At 38.8% G+C, this 21,045-nt stretch overlaps 2 protein-coding genes across 2 annotated transcripts; one reads left to right on the top strand and one right to left on the bottom strand.

Annotated features, from left to right (window-relative positions):
- Nucleotides 1-8,779: 8,779 nt before the first annotated feature.
- si:dkey-88e18.2 (interleukin-12 subunit beta) lies at nt 8,780-13,656 on the top strand. Its single transcript, XM_053622431.1, has 8 exons — nt 8,780-9,020; nt 9,612-9,693; nt 9,842-10,090; nt 10,709-10,811; nt 10,912-11,075; nt 11,416-11,591; nt 12,570-12,686; nt 13,398-13,656. The coding sequence occupies exons 2-8, from the start codon at nt 9,612-9,614 to the stop codon at nt 13,479-13,481; spliced, it is 975 nt and encodes a 324-aa protein (XP_053478406.1). The 5' UTR covers nt 8,780-9,020; the 3' UTR covers nt 13,482-13,656.
- Nucleotides 13,650-18,342, bottom strand: cfap161 (cilia and flagella associated protein 161). Its single transcript, XM_053622432.1, has 7 exons — nt 18,127-18,342; nt 17,910-17,999; nt 16,716-16,954; nt 16,504-16,585; nt 16,044-16,202; nt 14,327-14,400; nt 13,650-14,191 (listed from the first exon to the last, which is right to left on the bottom strand). Exons 1-7 carry the CDS (start codon nt 18,229-18,231, stop codon nt 14,026-14,028), a joined length of 915 nt encoding a protein of 304 aa, XP_053478407.1. The 5' UTR covers nt 18,232-18,342; the 3' UTR covers nt 13,650-14,025.
- Nucleotides 18,343-21,045: the final 2,703 nt, after the last annotated feature.

Genomic DNA, 21,045 nt, shown 5'->3' with positions numbered 1-21,045 from the left:
AAGAAAATAATTTAGGTTCCACAAAGATGGGAGAACCTTAAAGAGTTCCCCTAAGAATGACTGAGGAATCCTTAAGGTTTTTAAATGTTCTCATTATGGACACACTTATTTAGGACATCCCTGCTGAAATAAACATTAAAAACCATCACAGAAATTCTAATGGTTTCCACTACAAATACCATTACAAACCATTAGCTAACCATTGAAACCATTACCATTACTATTATTGGTCCTTAATGGTATCCACTAGACATAACATGCCACCAATATAAGGCAACAAATTACCAGTAGAGATTCACAGGGACCATTACAGTTTCCATTAAACTAATACAATTCCCATTATAACCATTATAACCATTACAAATTCTACAAGGGTTTCTATTGTTTTTCCGTAGGGATCTGTTGATTATGCTTCACTTTAAACTCAGGTCTTATTTACTCTTATTTATTTCTATGCTCATCTGCCTCAGGTTTTCCCCCCACCGCATTTCTTCCATGCAGAAGTGATCTGTCTTTCCATGATTCCTGAAGCGATGAGAACACTGAGGTCAGGACTATAATAGTTTCAGAAGGTTTAGTTTCTGTGGGTGTGTGTGTGGGTGTATGTGTGTGTGTGTGTGTGTATACGGGATTTTACGGTAATCACCAGGTGCTTGCAGGGGAATACAGTTTGTCTGTATTAGTTAAGGTGAATAAACAGGAAGGTCACATGCTCACGTTTTTATGAACTGCTGTTTATAACGTCTTTTTCCTAGAGACTGTTTATTCGAGTTTGTTCAACAAAAACACTCCATTTGTTTAATGTAAAGGCTATAATATACAAAATAGTTTACATCACAGTTCTACAATTTAAAAAACTAGATAAAATAAACCATGTATGAATAGTAAAGATCTCTACTCTATTGTGTTTCATCTTAGACTGTCCTGTAGACCAAAATATTAACTGGAGTTAGAGCAGTTTATGGAAGAACAGAAGGAGAACGTAACAGAGATTAAAGTTTATAACATTCAACACTGTGATAGTGGATGAAACAGCTGCATTGTGGACCTCACTAAAACTTAAGAGCCTGGCTGCAGCCCTGTTCACACGTGTGGCGTTTTCTCGAAGCTCGTACCATTCCAGATGTCTCTGTAATAACGGTTGCGAGCGTTGGCTAAGTTCGAGCCTGTAGGAAACCTTCCACATAAGTTATTTTAAAGCAATGCAGAAATACTAGAAATGCCATGTGTGTTGTAATACAGAGTGACTATGTTATGTGTGTGTGTGTGTGTGTGTGTGTGTGTGTGTGTCTGTGTTTGGTAGTTCCGCTGTGGCTTTAGCAGAAACAGGAAGAGTTCAATAAAGAACAAAGTGCCAATATAATTTGACCTTTCTCCTATATATACACACACACACTCTGATGGCACAGGATTGTAAGGGTGCCAATACTTTTTGCAGCTAGACTACAGTGAATCATTATATGCCTGAAAAGTGATTTGTATGATATATGTGATTGATGTTTATTAAGATCAGAAGGTCAGGAGAAGGTCAAGCCCCAGCACTGCCATGCTGCCACTGTTGGGTCCTTGAGCAAGGCCCTTAACCCTTAACCAGCTCCAGGGGCCGCTGTATGATGGCTGACCCTGCGCTCTGACCCCAACTTCCTCAAATGCTGAAATGTACGAAACATTTTTACGTAACGTTTCACTGTGCCGTAGTGCATGATAAAGGCTTATTCTTTTTCTAAAAAAAAAATGTAGAAGTACTTTATTCAGATTAGCAAAAAAAAAAAAAAAAAACAACAACGGAACTGATGTGATTTGAGGAAAGTATAAATATCAACGGGTTTCACCTTCTGCGAAGTCAGAATGGAGATTTTTATGAAGGACGACTGACTAAAGTTCCCTGTTTCTCTAGAAAAAAAAGTGAGTCATAGAAAAAGAAAGCACAAAAAATGCTGAATTTATTAATGTACAGCGTGCTGTGAGAATGTACAACTACGCTGCAGAATTCATTTTCTTTTATAGATTCAGAAAAAAATGCATTATATAAACCCAGACAGTATCATTTTGATAGTGGTGGAGCATTCAGTCTGAAACACACAACAGCTCAGATCAGAAAAATCAGAGAGCAGATATATTTTTTTTTGCTTTGCTTCAGGGAGCAACAAGAGATTTCCATCACAAAAATAAATACAAATAATAATAAAACTCTTTTTAAAGTTAAAAATTCATGGTCCTTGATAGTCTTTGTGATAAATAATTTAAATAAATCATTTCAGTCATGCAAGTTAGTTAGTTACCTGGCTTGTGTAAATATTATGAACGTGTAAAAAATATACTTTAATAATATTATAAGTCCAGACAGGTGATCGGGGTAAATATGTCAGATTAGCACATGTGGCTAACAGTGTGTTGTGAATATGTCTGATGCCACTTTCAATTTCTATACTTATATACACTGATCAGCCATAACATCACAACCACCGGCCGAATATTGTGCAGGTCCTTCACAAGACCTCTGAAGGTGTTCTGTGGTCTCTGGCACCAAGACATTAGCAGCAGATCCTTTAAGTCTGAAAGTTCCGAGGTGAGGCCTCCATGGATTGGACCTGTTTGAGCTTCGAATCCGAGTCAACACCTTGAACTCTTTGTCATGTTCCTCAAACCATTCCTGAACAATTAGGGAACACTGTTACCATGAAGGGGTGTACTCGGTCTGCAGCAGTGTTTAGGTAGGTGGTACGTGTCAAAGTAACATCTGCATGAATTCCATGACCCGAGGTTTCCCAGCAGAACATTGCCCAGAGCATCAGACCGCCTCCGCCGTCTCACCTTCTTCCCATAGTGCATCCTGGTGCCATCTCTTCCCCAGGTAAATGACGCACACGAACCCGGCCTCCACATGATGTAAAATAAAACCTGATTCATCAGACCAGGGCACCTTCTTCCATTGCTCCATGGTCCAGTTCTGATGTTCACGTGCCCATTGTAGAAGTTTTCAGTGGTGGACAGGGGGTCAGCATGGGCACTCTGTCCGCTCTGCAGCCACGCAGCTACAGTAGATCTTCTGTGGGATCGGACCAGACGGGCTAGCCTTCGCTCCTCACGCACATCAGTGAGCTTTGGGAGCCCATGACCCTGTCACGGTTCACCAGTTGTCCTATCTCGAACGCTTTTGGTAGGTACTAATCCCTGCATACCGGGAACACCCCACAACACCTGCTGTTTTGGAGACGCTCTGACGCTTCCAGCTCATCAACTTCCAGAACTGACTGTTCACCTGCTGCCTAATAAATATACACCCCCCCCCCCCACTTTACAGGTGCCTCTGTAACGAGATAATCAGCATTATTCACGTCACCTGTCAGTGCTTTTAAGGCTCAACGCAGGACAGTTCGGCAGATTATTATTGTTATTATTATTATTATTATAATGATTATAGGAAAGGGAAGTTTCTGTAGAAGGGATGATGCTCAGTAAACGTTTTTGTTGTTTTTTTATTATAGAGAAGGGAAGCCCCAGCTTTCAGTAGAAGAGATGATAATGTCTAGACTATTTTTTTATTATTGTTTGTAAATGTAGATTGTTGTTGATTTCAGATTCATTTTTGGCTGAAGTGAATTCCAGCTTGTACATAACACTCAGGATATTTAAAATGTTTAATGCTGAATTTTAGAAATAAAGTTCGCTGCATTTGGATTATTATAAGGTCACAATCTTAATCTTTTAAGCCATACTCTTTTTAGAGTGTAGTAATTGAATAATGTTATGAATATCTGATCAATAAACTGAGAGTTTAAGGGGTTAAGTGTGTTTATGAATCTGTTTATTGAGCTACATGTGCTGTAAATGATTGAGTTTTTGTTTGCTTATTAAGTTGAGTGATATGATGTGCAATATTGTGAGAAATAAACCTTTCAGAGATGTCGCAGGAATCAGGATATCACTTTATAATAGGGTTTTTTTTTTTTCAAATAGCAATTACAAACACAATTACGAAAAACATTTGTACCAAACCTTTAAAGTAGTAAACAAAATAGTTCATTAGTTATCAGAATTTATTCAAGTTATTATTATTATTATTATTATTATTATTATTATTCATTTTCTTAACCTTTTCAGCTTAAAGTAATTTATTTTTGTTGACATTGCAGACGTAAATGTTGTCTGTAGTTCTTTTTTTAAAAGTTGTTTTTAACTGTAACACTACAGTTTTGCTAAATGCATGTATAAATATCATACTTATTTTGTATCATATGTAATATTTCATATATAATATTGTGTATCATAGAAAGTATCGTGATATGATCTTTTTGTAAATATCACTCACTCTTAAGCTACATGTATGAAGGTGTAATAAAATACTGACAGGTCATATGAACCCAAACTCTTGAGGTACTACAGTGCTATAATAAATATTAACCTGGTTTTTTTTTTTCTTTCTCTAAACTTCTGCACTGGCATCGAGCCATTCAACATTATAGAAGGTTATTTTAAGTTGATAAAATTTCTTTTTAAAGTCAGCTGTACATTCTCAGCATCATGGGGATCTGCCAGAATGATGTCAGTGAGTTTTAATAAAAGGGTCTTCTGTAGTTCTCGGACATACGTGAGAACACAGAGTGATGCAGATTCAATTTGTTTATTCAGGGGACAAAACTCTTACCCAGGGTGATGCCTGGAAAGTCCACACAAGCCTCGAATTAGGACTTTGACTCATTTGCAAAGCAAAGCCACTGTGGAGGAAATACAGCAGTTATTACCGCATCCTATCAACCACAGATCATTATCACCTTATCACCCCTTATCACCTTCCACCATCTCAGGGACAGTTTCTGTTCTCTAGGGTGAAACTATCAGATATCACACACAGGGCCAAGATCACTTAAAACAGTAAAGTGTGTAGATATTTTTTTCTTTAGTAAGGGGGAAAGACTTCAGAACAGGAAAGGAGAGGGAAATCGAGAAATGGGCACAGTTTCAGGGTTACACAATGACTAAACCGCCACTGGTTAATGAGTAAGTGCAGATAATGAAATATGAGCATGAAGCCCTCACCTTCCGCACTGCTTCCTGCCATCTCTACCCCCTCTTCTATAGTCTCTCTATCTCTGTATCACTTCTTCATTTGCCATGAACTTGCATAGCACCGTGCGTGATCTCCAGCTGTGACTTATATTCAATATTAATATTCATATTCAATTTTTTCACATTTATTATTATCATTAGTAGCAGTGACAGTGAAAGCTGTAGTAATGGTAATAGTAGCATTATTACACTCAAAAAATTATTTTTGGCCTCTTGTCCAGTTTAATTCATTCGAATGAGCTAAAGTAACATGATTTAATTTCATTGTGTTCAATCCAGCTCATATGTTTAAAACTGAAGTTTACTTAATTCATTTGTGTTAAAACTACATGAATGGGGTTTGTTGGCGTAACTAACTGGGCAGTGGATCTGTAGTTCCCAGCATGCTTTGCGAAGGACTGCATTAGGAGAGTAAATTTAGTGATTAAATGTTATTTTATGTGTTTTTTAGTAAAGGGAAAGACATGCTAGTGTTCAATGTTCAGTTATTTATGTCGGACATTTGAAGGAGTTTCTGTTTGATGTTTTTGAATTTTAGCATTGTGCTGTAGAGTGTTGCGTGTGATTGGTCTGTGGGACACGCAGTGATCTGTACTGAAGTCAGCACTGACACCAGTCTTTTCTTATCCGTTCATTATATAATATATATTGTGTATAATGATAGATGAAAGTGCTTGATTAAACATAAGAAAATTAATTAAGCCTTAAAATAAATTAACACAAAATTTAGTTCGACAAATGTGATAAAGTTAACTAAACGCACTGGAGTAAATTACTTTGACCTAAACCTGAACTAAACTGATTTATTTTCAATGAACTAAATTAAATTGCGTGTAAAAACTTTCTTCAGTTAAATTGAGTAAGAGAAATGAATTATTTCTTGAGTGTAGTTGTGATATTAACAGTAATAGATAGATAGATAGATAGACAGACAGACAGATAGATAGATAGATAGATAGATAGATAGACAGATAGACAGACAGATAGATAGATAGATAGATAGATAGACAGACAGATAGATAGATAGATAGATAGACAGACAGATAGACAGACAGATAGATAGATAGATAGACAGATAGACAGACAGACAGATAGATAGATAGATAGATAGATAGATAGAGTGCTGTGAAAAAGTATTTGCCCTGATTTCTTCTGTTTTTGTGTATATCTCATACGAAATAGTTTTAGATCTTCAAATGAAATACAACATAAAACAAAGGTGACCTGAGCAAAAAAAAAAGTTATCCAACACCTATCACCCATGTGAAAAACTATTTGCCCCCTTAAACTTAAAATCTGTTTGTGCTGCCTTTAGCAGCAGTAACCGCAACCAACCGCTTCTGATAACTGGAGATCAGACTTTCACTTACTTCTTGGACTAGGACTTACTCCTTTGGATCGTTGTCTTGTTGCATAAACCAATTGTGCTTGAGTTTCAACTTACGGACTGAAGAGCAGACATTCTCCTTTAGGATTTTCTGGTAGAGAGCAGAATTCATGTTTCCCTCAATTACTGCAAGTTGCCCAGACCCTGAAGCAGCAGAGCATCCCCACACCATCACACTGCCTCCACCATGCTTGACCGTAGCTATGATGTTCTTTTTGTGGAATTCGTTATTTGGTTTACGCCAGATGTAACGGGAACCCTGTCTTCCAAACAGTTCCACTTTCCACTCATCAGTCCACAGAACATTCTCCCAAAAGGTTTGAGGATCATCAAGGTGTGTTTTAGCAAAATTCAGTCTTTCTGATGGTGGAGTCATGAACAGTGACTTTTATTGATGCAAGAGAGGCCTGTAGGTCCTTTGATGTTGTTTTTGGCTCTTTTGTGACTTCCTGGATGAGTAGTTGCTGTGCTCTTGGAGGAATTTTTCCATTAAGAGATAACGGCTCTCACTGTGGTTCTCTGGAGTCCCAGAGCCTCTGAAATAGCTTTGTAACCCTTCCCAGACTGATATATTTCAATCACCTTCTTCCTCATCATTTCTGGAATTTCTTTCAACTTTGGCACAGTGTGTTACTCTGTAAGACCTTTTAACCAGCTTCCTGCTGCTGAAAAGTTCTATGTAAGTGTAGATGTGATTGAACAGGGTTTAATCAGGCCTGGTTGTGTCTAGTCCAGCGGAACCCCATTATCAATGCAGTTTCATAGATTTGGGGAATTAGAACTACGGGGGAAAATACATTTTCACACAGGCCCAGTTGGTATTGGAACACTTTTTTGCTTCAATAAATAACATTATTTGTGTGTTTACTCGGGTTGCCTTTGTTTTATCTTAGATTTCGTTTTAATTTCTAAAACAATTTAGTACGAGATACACACAAGAATAAAAGAAATCAAATACTTTTTCACAGCATTGTAGACAGACAGATAGATAGACAGATAGGTAGATAGATAGATAGATTGATAGATAGATAGAGAGATAGATAGATAGACAGACAGACAGACAGACAGATAGATAGATAGATAGACAGACAGACAGACAGATAGATAGACAGATAGGTAGATAGATAGATAGATTGATAGATAGATAGAGAGATAGATAGACAGACAGATAGACAGACAGACAGATAGATAGACAGATAGATAGATAGGCAGATAGATAGCGTGCCTGTTTAAGATTGAGTGCGTGGTGCTGTGTGACACATTTACAGCATTCATTCATTCATCTTTAGTAACTGCCTGGTCAGGGATGTGGTGGTTTAAATCAGACTACTAGCTTGTTCATTATTTTGGGAAACACATTTATACGGCCAAAAGTATGTGCACCCCGACCATCACACCTGTATGTACATGTTGAACATCTTCCAGATTTATTCCCCCCGTGTTTGCTGTTATAATGCGCTCCACTCTTCTGGGAAGGCTTTCCACTAGATTTTGGGGCGTGGCTGTGGGGATTATTGATCATTCAGCTACAAGAGCGTCAGTGAGGTTGAGGTCAGGTGCTGATGTTGATGTTGATGATGTGAGGAGACTCCAGTTCCAGTTCATCCCAAAGGAGTTCAGTGGGGTTGAGGTCAGGGCTCTGTGCAGGACACTCGAGTTCTTCTACCTTCTTCTAACCTTCACACACGTCTTCATGGAGCTTTGTGCCCTGTGTGTCGCGCTGGAACAGTGTTTGGGATTCTTAGTTCCAGTGAAGGGGAATTGTATATAATGCCACAGCGTACAGAGACGTTCTACACAACTGTGTGCTTCAGACTTTGTGGATACAGTTTAGAGAAGAAGCACATGGGTGTTATGGTCAGGACCATTAGTGTAGAACCATCCTGTGAGGAATGCTTAATTATCTAAAAGACTGTTGAAGGATTCTTTTTTCTAAGCATGTATTATTATTATTATTGAAGGTTTTCTTTATCTAAGGCCATATTCTTCTTCTTCTTTTTCTTTTTCTTCTTCTTCTTTTTGTTTTCCTTCACAGAGGGTTCCAGGTAGAGCCCTTTGAAAAATCAGGAACCTTACTTATTGAATGAACCTTATTATAAGAGTGTGTGTGTAACTGGTAAGTGTGCTGTACAAACTCCAACACCAGAACTATTTGGATCATTACTGTAAAATGTGAAACTTCCGGTACGGTTCTGCACGGTTGTGACCCAGATGCAATGATTATATATATATATATATATATATATATATATATATATATATATATATATATATATATAGGCTAGTGCTCTGATAGTGAAACCGCGACCGGAAGCCGTTTCCTCGAGCTCGAGACAGTCCAGTGGTTATTAGTAATACTGCTAAGAACCAGATTACTGCGTATTTGCACTTAGATCACACACTTGAGTTAGCAGCAGGGGAAAATACACTGCAACCTCCCCGCACACACACATGCATACACCCCCGCCCAGGCGCACTCTCTGTGTGGGTGTTGAAGGGGGATAAAAGCGCGCGCCGCTACCGGACCAACCAGCGAGCAGCACCGAGACACGCGCGCGCAGAAGTAAGTAAAACACGCTCTGGTGTTTATTATAAACATTTATTCATGTATAGGCAGCAAAGTCTTTATTTTATTATAGACACCTATTATTTTATAGACATTATCTATCTATCTATCTATCTATCTATCTTTTTATGTATTTATTGTGGGCATTTATTTCCTTTTTTGTATAAATGAACTATTTTTTTTTTTTATAGAGAGTTATCAGAAATGCTTTTCAGTTTTATTTTACTAAATATTCCCAGACATGCACAAATATCAGGGTTAAATCACAAGGCCTGAGATGAGAGAAAGCGTTTAACGCAATACCAATTTGTAATCATTAAAAAATATAATTGAATCAAGAGTTAATTAATCAATTAATTAATATGAATTTTTCTGGGTATTTGTTATGATTTTTGAAGCTTGTGTTGAAGATATGGTACTGAAATGTTTGTTTATATTTACTTATTTATTATTTGTTTGGTTTAATTTAAAATAAGAAAGAAATAATAGGAAAAAAGTAAAGATTTTAAAAGACTAACTCCACCCACAGCCCCACCCCTAACTCCGCCTCGAAATGTCACCTTATAACTTTTGCCTCTTTTTTTTTAGATGAGAGCTTCACTGAGTATCATCACTGTTCTCTGCCTGTGCAGTCTGAAAGTGTCAGCTTTAGATACATTCCCAGAAAAATGTAAGAACACACACACACACACACACACACACACACACACTAACTATAGATTCCTCCTGTCTGCTGGATTTTAATGCTATCTTCATATCTGCTTTTGTGTGTGTGTGTGTGTGTGTGTGTGTGTGTGTGTGTGTGTGTGTGTGTGAAGTTGTGGCAGGCCCGAATGGCAGCAATGTTACCCTGAGCTGTGACAAAGCTATTAAAACACCCGTGACATGGAACTTTCGAGATCAGAAAGTCGAATCTGTTAAAGATGCCTTCGAGCTCGAGGGCAACACGCTGAAACTTCTGAAACTCGAAGGTGATTTGATTGGGAATTTCACCTGCTGGAGCGAGGGACAGGAACAGGAAGTGGACTACACCTACGTCCTGCTGGACATGTCGGACACCATAACCGGTGAAACAAGCATTTACATCACACCTTTCAGAAGGCAAAAATATCATATCACAATATTTCAACATGATCTGCATCACGATATAAATATACGTTTATTTAAAAAATACTAACGGTGCATTTAACTTAAACATTTAATTATGAATTCAATTTTATATAATGTCTGCAAAAAATTAAGCATCAGTAAACTAAAATTGTTTAAAGTCAAAATTATACAGGCTGCTTGTCATTGTTATTAAAAATGTAGTGAGTGCCTTTAACGAGACGTGAAGCTTCACATTAGAGAATTATATATATATATATATATATATATATATATATATATATATATATATATATATATATACACACATTCATAACATGATCCATGAATGCTTTTATCTCTTATTCATGTGTGTGAAGTTTATTAGATGCTTATTTATTTATATAAATAAAACTAAATTATAAAAAACACAACGTTAGTGGCAACAATAATTTAAAGAATTACTACTTAACATTAGTAATAGCAATAGTAATAGTAATACTAATAACCGTAACATTATAATAATTCAACATTTTATTAAAACATTATTATTATTGTAATAATAATTGATGAATAATAAACCCTGTCTCTCTGACTAGGTTCCCCTGTGTCCTGCACGGCTGAAACCTTTAACTGCACCTCCACAATTTCCTGCACGATGAAAGCGAAGGAGTACCACCATTTCAGGCTTCGGGATGAAAGGTCTCACACACACACACACACACACAACACACTCACGTGTACTATAATAAACTACGGTATAATTAAACGTGTGTGTGTGTGTGTGTGTGTGTGTGTGTAGGAACGACGGCTGGTTGACTCCGTCCACAGATGGCAGGTTCCTCCTGACGCACAAAACCAACCCTTTTGCAGAGGAAGCCAAGCCTATAGTGGTGATAGGAGAAGCCGTGTCTAATCTAAATTACTACTTTAAAATCCGCTACAGCTTCTACATCCGAGATATCAGTAAGTGTGTGTGTGTGTGTGTGTGTGTGTGTGTGTGTGTGTGTGTGTGTGTGTGTGTGTGCCTGATGTGGAATAAAACATGGTGCTGTGATGTAGTGGAGTTACCGTCACAACCTCAACAGCACGTCCCCGAGTCTTTTATTCCTCGAACACCACGGCAACTCACCAACAACTACACTTTATTATTCATTAAAGAATGGCACATCATCATTTTTAACCATTTATAGTTACATTTAATGCTGTGAGATGAGTGAGTTCCTGTTGTCACTTACGTTATAGCAGCTATAAACACTCGTTCCCTCACCATCCCTCTCTCTATTCTCTCTCTCTCTCTCTGTAGTACGGCCTGGATGTCCTCGTGTCTCCGTGTTGAAGAAAAACAACCTGAGTGTGCTGGACGTGAACCCTCCTGTCTCCTGGACTCTGCCTCTGAGCTTCTACCCTCTAGAACATGAAATTGAGTTGCAGAAGAGAACTGATGGAAAGATAATATCTCTATTTTACACTCAACCCAACGTGAGTACTTTATTCAGCATGCCATTCAAAATGAAATGATCAACGAGCTTTAAGTAACAAAACACCAACTCGTGTGAATTTATACACAATAATGCATGACCTCGAGCGTTCTACTGCTTTTACACAACATCACACACCACGGCGCTGCTGAGTTCTGGACTGTGATTGGTCAGGAGGTGGTGATTAGTTTTCTCTAACAGCGGCTCTGACACTAGCGCAGCTGCACATCACAGCTTTATTTATCATTGATGTGCTCATTCTGATACGTTATCGTTTCTATAGTAACGGCTCGTTCACAGAGATATTTATGTTTAACGTGTAAGGAAGGAGTCTCCAGTGTGAGCGCTGTGTAACAGTCAGAGGTAAAGCTGTAACTTTCACTTTTCCACATTTTCATCACAGAGGAGTTTACTCTTCTTTGAGGGAGAATAAAGAGAGAACTGAGAGAGAGAATAAAGAGAGAGAATAGAGAGCGGGAATAGAGAGTGAGAGAGAGAGAGAGAGAGAATAGAGAGAGAGAGAATAGAGAGCGGGAATAGAGAGTGAGAGAGAGAGAGAGAGAATAGAGAGAGAGAATAAAGAGAGCGAGAGAATAGAGAGAGAGAATAAAGAAAGAGAATAGAGAGCGGGAACAGAGAGTGAGAGAGAGCGAGAGAGGGAATAGAGAGAGGGATGGTGAGGGAGAGAGTGTTCCTAGCTGCTGTAATGTAAGTGAGAACAGGAATTAATTTGTGTCCTGAACATTAAATGTAACTATAAAGGGATAAAAGTATGACGTGTCGTTGTGTAATAAATGAATAATAGTAATGTGGGTGAGTCGTTGTGGCGTAAGAGGAATAAAACACTCGGGGACGCGCTGTCAGAGGAAAATAATCATCTTCAGTGTAATAACAGTAAACCCACTACATCACGCTTTTATACAGGTGATAGAATTTGATTTCTGCTTAATAAACGAATGATTTTCTCATCTTTCATCAGAACACGGACCCGTCAGGAGGAAGCATCACCATTCCGACCGGAACCAGTAAACTCCGAGCTCGCTGCAGAGACTCACTACTGCTCTCACAGTGGAGTGAATGGACTGTGTGGCAAAATGTATCTCACTGAAACACACACACACACACACACACACACACACACACACATACACACTCACTCACACACACACACACACACACAGACACACACATTTATTTTTAATGTTCTTGTTCTTTCTTTGGCTTCATTATGAGCACCATATTTATTTATTTATTTATTTATTTATTTATCCAGTTTATTCCTTTATTCTGTTTTGTCTGATTAAAAAGCTTCTCTTCTGCTCTCCATCCCGTCTGCTGTTGTTCTATATTCTGTCATCCTGCGTTTCCTATAGTTGTGGAATGACTTATAGATCTACAGTTATTGTGTGTGTGTGTGTGTGTGTGTGTGTGTGTGTGTATAAAATCAGACTTTATTTATAGAGAACTCTTTTAAATAAAGTCTGAAAGACAGACGATATGATTTACACTCCAGCCGGTCCTGACGTCAGGGACATGTTTATAAACCAGTTGTGTTGGGATTTCTGTGATCATTAGACATCGGATCTATTTTACTGCACACGCTCTGATGAGTGCAGGTGTTTACACTGGTGTTGATTTCCTAACTGGATCTCAGGTTATTCCTCACCTGCTGATGTCGATCAGGGTCATTAAACAAGGAATTTACACAACTCCAATTAATGACAAATCCCAGTAAAGGATAAGAAGAGTGAAACTATTACGTGTGCAGCTGCACAGAAATGCACATGATGTCTCTTTGTGTCCTCAGGTGGGTAAGAGAAGACCAAAAAATGGCAAGAACCCAAAGAAAAAGGACAAGAAGAAAAAACGCATTCGCCACAAGAGCAGATAAAATCTAACTGACTGCAGTATGAAGTTCTTCACTGAATTGTTTTCACTCATTACTCTGAGTTCTTTTTTTCTTCATGTGTCTAATAGATTTACACTCTGTGTGTTTAAATAAAACCTGTCACTCATTGCATTTACTCATATTCACCAGCAGGAGGCACTGCACCGTTTACCTTTCTACAGTCGTTTATTTTCAGAACAAATCTTTGTGATGTTGCACACATTTAATCACAACTTATGTGATCTTCTCCACTAATTGTTCATGCATGAGATTTAAACCAAACTATCTTAAATGTTTAAAAAGCAGCGCATTTATAACATTCAAACAAGTCGATTCATCTTATATTTGATTTAGAATCATCTCAACATCAGAAATAATACATACATCCGGCCGTATTTGAGATATTTTCACCGGTAAGATATCAGTGTTTTGCAGCGATGACACTACAAGTTCTTTTAGCTAAAACACTGAGAAATATCTGGGGTATAAGCGTTATTTAATTTCAGGATGCAGCAGCAGCAGCTGTTCCACTTGTCTGGGAGTGTTTTCAGTGTGTGTGTGTTTCTGACTGGTTCTTGTCGGGGTGATGGCGCGGTGCGCTCGGTTCCCCCGGATCAGCCGCCATGAACATCCAGTGATTACAGTCCTGCTCGGCCTTATGGGAATCCAGGAGCGTGCGAGCCGTGATCTCGGCCTCTTTCCCGAACACAGTCCTACACAACATTGATCCAAATCCATCACACATGCAGAGTAGATCTGACTTTCCGAATTTCATCACTGTGAGGGAATCCAGAATTTAAAAACGGCTTGTAATCAGAAAAACGAATCAGTTTAAAACGGGTCTTTACCAGAGTGTGTGATCGGGCAGAGCAGCGAGACACTGGTTAGTTTTACAGTGAGACAGCAGCAGCTTAGAGTTCACCTGCGTGCACACACACACACACACACACACACACACACACACACACACACACACAGTGTCAAGTTACAGGATCAACATGTAACCTGAATTCATAAAACCTAGTCACTGAAAGCAAAGCTGAGAGTAAAAGAGACACAGAAAGAAAATAGTGAAGAAGAAAAAGAAAGAAAGCGATAAACAAAGATGCCAGTAAAAAAAAAGGAGGACGAGGAAGAAAGAAATACACAAAAAGGAAGAAAAATATATTTCCATTTATTTTGAAAGAAAGAAAGACAGTGAAAAAGAGATGAAAGCCACAAAGATGAGAAAATGAAAGCAAACAGAAGACATTAAGGTGTAAAGAAAGAAAATATTTTTGTAAATCTTTTTTGATGTGCAGTTATGGCTGCAGGTATTTTACAGGTGTGCTGGTGTGTTTACAGATGTTTCACAGATGTTTCCAGGTGTGTTTATAGGTGTTTACGTGTCTATAGTTGTTTTATAGGTGTTTACAGGTGTGTTTATAGGTGTTTACAGGTGTGTTTACAGATGTGTTTACAGGTGTGTTTACAGGTGTTTACATGTCTATAGTTATTTTATAGGTGTTTACAGGTGTTTACAGGTGTGTTTACAGGTGTTTAAGTGTCAATAGTTGGTTTATAGGTGTTTATAGGTGTTTACAGGTGTGTTTATAGGTGTTTACGTGTCTATAGTTGGTTTATAGGTGTTTACAGGTGTGTTTACAGGTGTTTACGTGTCTATAGTTGGTTTATAGGTGTTTACAGGTGTGTTTATAGGTGTTTACGTGTCTATAGTTGGTTTATAGGTGTTTACAGGTGTGTTTACAGGTGTTTACGTGTCTATAGTTGGTTTATAGGTGTTTACAGGTGTGTTTACAGGTGTTTACGTGTCTATAGTTGGTTTATAGGTGTTTACAGGTGTGTTTACAGGTGTTTACGTGTCTATAGTTGGTTTATAGGTGTTTACAGGTGTGTTTACAGGTGTTTACGTGTCTATAGTTGGTTTATAGGTGTTTACAGGTGTGTTTACAGGTGTTTACGTGTCTATAGTTGGTTTATAGGTGTTTACAGGTGTGTTTACAGGTGTTTACGTGTCTATAGTTGGTTTATAGGTGTTTACAGGTGTGTTTACAGGTGTTTACGTGTCTATAGTTGGTTTATAGGTGTTTACAGGTGTGTTTACAGGTGTTTACGTGTCTATAGTTGGTTTATAGGTGTTTACAGGTGTGTTTATAGGTGTTTACGTGTCTATAGTTGGTTTATAGGTGTTTACAGGTGTGTTTATAGGTGTTTACGTGTCTATAGTTGGTTTATAGGTGTGTTTACAGGTGTGTTTACAGGTGTTTACGTGTCTATAGTTGGTTTATAGGTGTTTACAGGTGTGTTTACAGGTGTTTACGTGTCTATAGTTGGTTTATAGGTGTTTACAGGTGTGTTTACAGGTGTTTAAGTGTCAATAGTTGGTTTATAGGTGTTTACAGGTGTGTTTACAGGTGTTTACGTGTCTATAGTTGGTTTATAGGTGTTTACAGGTGTGTTTATAGGTGTTTACGTGTCTATAGTTGGTTTATAGGTGTTTACAGGTGTGTTTACAGGTGCGCTGATGTGCTTACAGGTGTTTTACAGATGTGATTGTGTGTTTACCTGCACAGGGAAGCCTTCATGTTCGAGTCGTTCCTGTGGATCAATGTAAACCAGTCTCCACCAACACAGGAAGTCCATCTGCTCCACTAAGCTCACTTCCTGTAGCTGGGATTTCTTGGCACACTTCTGGAAGGTTCTGTGGTCGCTGGCCAGATAAAGCTGCATAGAATTCATGCGGTTTTCATATTAAATGCTAGTCACAGCCTCACATTTCTTCAACAATGCAAAACCGCTAGAGATATTTTCCAGCGTAAGAAAGAAATGTAAACGTGGGCGTTTTCTGCTGATGTGAACGTCGTGCGTAATCGAGCAACGCACCATGGAGCCTTGGAGACGTTAATGAATCAGCGTGAACATACAGCAGAATTAGAAATGACAGAATTCCCCTTTTTATGGTTACGTTACTGTGTAACGTATAACTTTAAATCATATCACGATGAGCTCATGGTTGCTAGGTTACCTGTCCACCGAAGCCTGCAGTCGTCCTGAGGGCGAAGTTTTGCTCGTATCTGAGAATCTCTCCATCTGCAGTCTCGTCCACACTAAACCACAAACCACAGAAAAGAGGAAGTGTGTGTGTGTGTGTGTGTGTGTGTGTGTGTGGGTGTGTGTGTGTTTTAAGCGGCGTTGACGAACGGGGCCCAGTGTTGATATGTGCATGAAAATCTTTACCTGGTAATTATAAAGGCGTTCCTCACACACGGCTGGATGCTGCTGGCTCCGCCCACCGGACACGGACCCCGTAGATGCGGCTTGGAGTTTGTTTCCAGATGTGTCGCGATGTTGCTGAGGTCAGCGATGATGCTGAGGGCGCAGGGGTCACACGGGTCACGCGTCATTCCTCTAACGTTTAGCAGCATGACCGTGTCTCCGAAACGCAGCAATCCATCCGGGGACACGGACAGACTCACCTGAAAAACACCTTTCTTTCATATTTATATCGTTCCGATTCAAAGATTTCAGATAAAACGTGGCAAAATTAGTTCTTGAAATAAAACAGTAAATAAAATAACACATTTAAAGAGTTCATTTAACGTCACAGGTGTTCCTTCGTGTCACGAAAAGCGTTAAATAGAGTATGTGCAGTATTAATGATTCAATAATTATAATAATATTTAAAAAGAACTGATATGAATAACCACTTGTACATGTCTGTGTTTTTCTGCTGTATCTGCCTCCGCCTTTCTCACATCCTCCGAGTGGCTTTCACATCCTCTCCGTCATGTATTTCATGGTTGTTATTCATCATCGCAGGAGTCACACACATGACCCGTTTTTAATTTTTCCTTTTAATGGTTTTCTTTAATCACCCAGATATCACGGCGTGTAAAAATCATGACATAAAGCAGACAGGAAAAGCAAAAGTCCGTGAACTATCCGAGAAGCGTGTGTCCCAGAGCAATGTTCTGTCTTTTCTTTTCATTCCGGTCCGGTGCGGAGGAACCAAAAACAGGAACCCTTTTAGTGTTTCCGGTGTCAGATAAATACTGAGAGATGAAGAGGAGGTACTAGCACCACACTGACGTTGATTACTTTCCGATAGCAGCACAACCCCCAGATGTTGAACTCCTCTTACACCACAGAGGTTTAACCAACAATTACAACCTCTGTTTATCCAAAAAAAAACACCTCATCGTACTCTTAACGCATTTAAATGGTGTGCAGTGTGGGTGAAATAACTGAGTTCCTGATCTCCCTTATCTTATAAAAGCTATAAATAGTAGTTTACATCATCATCGTGATGTTACACAGAGACCGGAAGTCATTAACACACTGATTACTTCCTTTACACCTACTGCATGCACACGCTTCCCGAATGTAGGACTGTAGGAGTTATTAGGGAGAGAAGTGAAATGAGTTGCTTACAGGTTGCAGGAGGTTTTCTCTCAGGACGCCGTTTTTCTGGATAGTGAGCTCCCCTCTGTCCTTCTTCTGCAGAAACTCTCTCAGAGCTTCCTGAACACACACACACACACACACACACACACACACACACACACACACACACACACTCACTCAGCACTCTACTCTCATGAATCCAGCTCTTAATTAATGAGCGTTAATGTGTAGAGACTGTGTGAACCTCCTCCAGAGTGACATCCTCTCTCCAGTTCCCCATCCGCACCCTCGGGTTGTAAACCCGCTCCTGAGCCATCACACGCTGATGAACCCCTTCACTCTCACTCATGCACACAGAAAACAAACAACTACTCTTTATTATTCTAGAGATACACAGCTCGCAGTAAATCCAGGTGTGATCTCCGTCTGCAGCGGAGGACTCTGTTTACGCGTCTCCATGGTAACAAGCCTCAACAGGACAGAAAACACCCGGTAGAGGGCGCATGGAGCATGTGGCAGGTTCCGGGGAGAGCGGGGTCGGGTGTAACGTTTCCGCATGAAAGCTTCCGACGCTCCATTTATTTTGTAGAGATGCCTTTGTCTATTTCTTACCTAAAGCATAATAAACAAATACAGTGACAGGATGGTGTGAAACGAACTGAAACCAAACAGAGTCACTGTTAGCGTCCTGAAGCTGATTATCTTCCTCAAATAGCATGTCCCCGAGTGTTTTATTCCTCTTACACCACAACAGCTCACCAACGGTTACACTTTATTTATTAAAGAGCGACACGTCATGTTTTTACCTGTGCAGAGCTACATTTAATGTTCCCGGAAACAAGCGAGCTCCTGTTCCTCAAACAGTAAAGAAGTGTAAACTCCTCTGTCCTGATGTGGGAGAACTTAAAGTTACAGCTTCACCTCTGACACTGGAGACTCCTTCCATAAGCTATATGTTACATAAACGTCTTCTTACTATATCAGCGATTACACGTCTAAATGTCCCCGTGAACGAGCCGTTACTATAGAAACGATAAGGTATCAGAGCGAGTGCATTAATATAAACCTGCGCTACTGTCCGAGCCGCTGTTATAGAAAACTCATCCCCACCTGACGACCCAATCACAATCCAGAACTCAGCAGCGCCGTGACAGAAAAGTTCTTAAGTTATGATTAAGATCAAAAACCGCCTGCAAAAAGAAATAATGTTTCAATCTTGTCTACAAGACGTTTGTTTGTTTAATAAGTGTGGGGGAAATGAGCTGTTCAATAGAGTGAAATAGACATAAACACACTTTTAATACTACAGTATATCTGATGAGCAGGCATTCTGCGGTGCAGCGTTATTCCCTCCTACACAACTGAACGGATTTGATATTTTTTGAACTGGTTCACATTTGGGCTTTTTTTTTTTTTTTTTTCAGTTATACCAGACATTTGCATTTTTTCAAAGATAAGCTGAAATGTGTTATAAATAGGCTCATTTAAATGCTAATAATTAAACAATAAATAAGTGTAGCTAGTGATGTCAACATTTTATTATAGAATACATCTATCTAAATTCATTTTAAATAAAGTAAAAAAAAAAAACTAGTCTTTTTTCAGTCTCATGTAAAAACTACAAGGTTTTATTGCATCATGAATAAAGATTTATTTATTTATTTATTTATTTAATGCAGTTCAATCCTTTTTAAACACTGAATTGATACATGTAGGCTACACTCGTCCATCACGGAGGTAAGGACAGATGCAGAATATACGTTCAGACGTTTTAGTGAAGTACAAATAAAACACAGAACAAGACCTGCATGAAACCAGGACTAGAATAACGTGAGACAGAAAAATAAACCAAAACAACGCAAGACAGTCCGTGCAGTGCAGCGCGTGAATATTTATACACACGTGCTAAAGAGACAACCGTGAATCAGGTGAAACAGACACGTGACTAGGTGCAGTGGCTGATGGGAAACGTAGTCTTAGTCCTTTTTCCGATATTTACATGACTACACTCAAAACTTTAAAATGTAATTAACAACAAAAAAGTGCATTATTATTATTATTATTATTATTATTATTATTATTATTATTATTATTATATGCTTTAGAGATCATTACAGTCTGAATGCTTGCATATAACTTTGCATATAACTTTCAGTTGCAGAGACGGAAAGCTTCCCAGATACTTATGCAGAACTAAAGTGGCTGTGTGTGTGTGTGTGTGTGTGTGTGTGTGTGTGTGTGTGGTAAGTGATGGTAAGTGCCTCACTGTCAATAACGGAACTACACATCATAAGTAGATAGGAGATGTTTATGAAAGCAAAGTTCTGAAATATTAAAACTGACAGGAAGTGATAAGCTGCACACACACACACACACACACACACACTCCTAACCACAGCCCTATTCTCTACGCAGATTTTAATTTTTTTGCTGCAGTGAAATAATTGAAAAGATATCACTGATAAGTATTTGAGGTAAACCTACAGTAAATAAATAATAATAGTACTGTAATAAAATGCTGATATTTGACCCTGAATGCCTTGAGAATAAAAACATTTGAGAATACACAGCCTGCGATGGACTGGCACCCTGTCCAGGGTGTACCCCGCCTTGTGCCCCATGCTCCCTGGGATAGGCTCCAGGTTCCCCGTGACCCTGAAGAAGGATAAGCGGTGTAGAAGATGGATGGAGAATACACAGTCTAATTTTTAAAATATATATATTTCCGTCTTTGCCTTTACAGAGCTTCATTCATCTCGCTGCATCATAAACCGCGTCCCAGGCAGAGGGACGCTTTGTTAGCAGATTTAATTTTTATTTTATAAAGTACTGTTATGTATTGGTCAATAAAATCGAATGAATCGTGAGTCGATGTCGATAGAACTTTATACTTGTGTCCACATTGAGCCAAAAATAAACAGAGACACAGCAGCCTCAGTGACTGTGTACACTGGATCCTATTATTGTTCTTTTATCTCCTAAAATAAGAAAACGTTAGTTAGTTAGTCACGTGTCTGTGGTTCGGTAAACCCTGGATAGCCTCCAGAGGTGGTGAGAATCACCTGGATATCATTCACCAATAAAATCAGGAGGGTCCGGACTCACTTTAATATAGGAATGAATGTCAAGGTGATGAGAGATGACATGACTGGGAACACTGCTG

Source organism: Ictalurus furcatus, chromosome 4 (genome assembly GCF_023375685.1).
Source record: "Ictalurus furcatus strain D&B chromosome 4, Billie_1.0, whole genome shotgun sequence".
NCBI lineage: Eukaryota > Metazoa > Chordata > Actinopteri > Siluriformes > Ictaluridae > Ictalurus > Ictalurus furcatus.
This window is presented reverse-complemented; position numbering and strand designations above follow the sequence as displayed.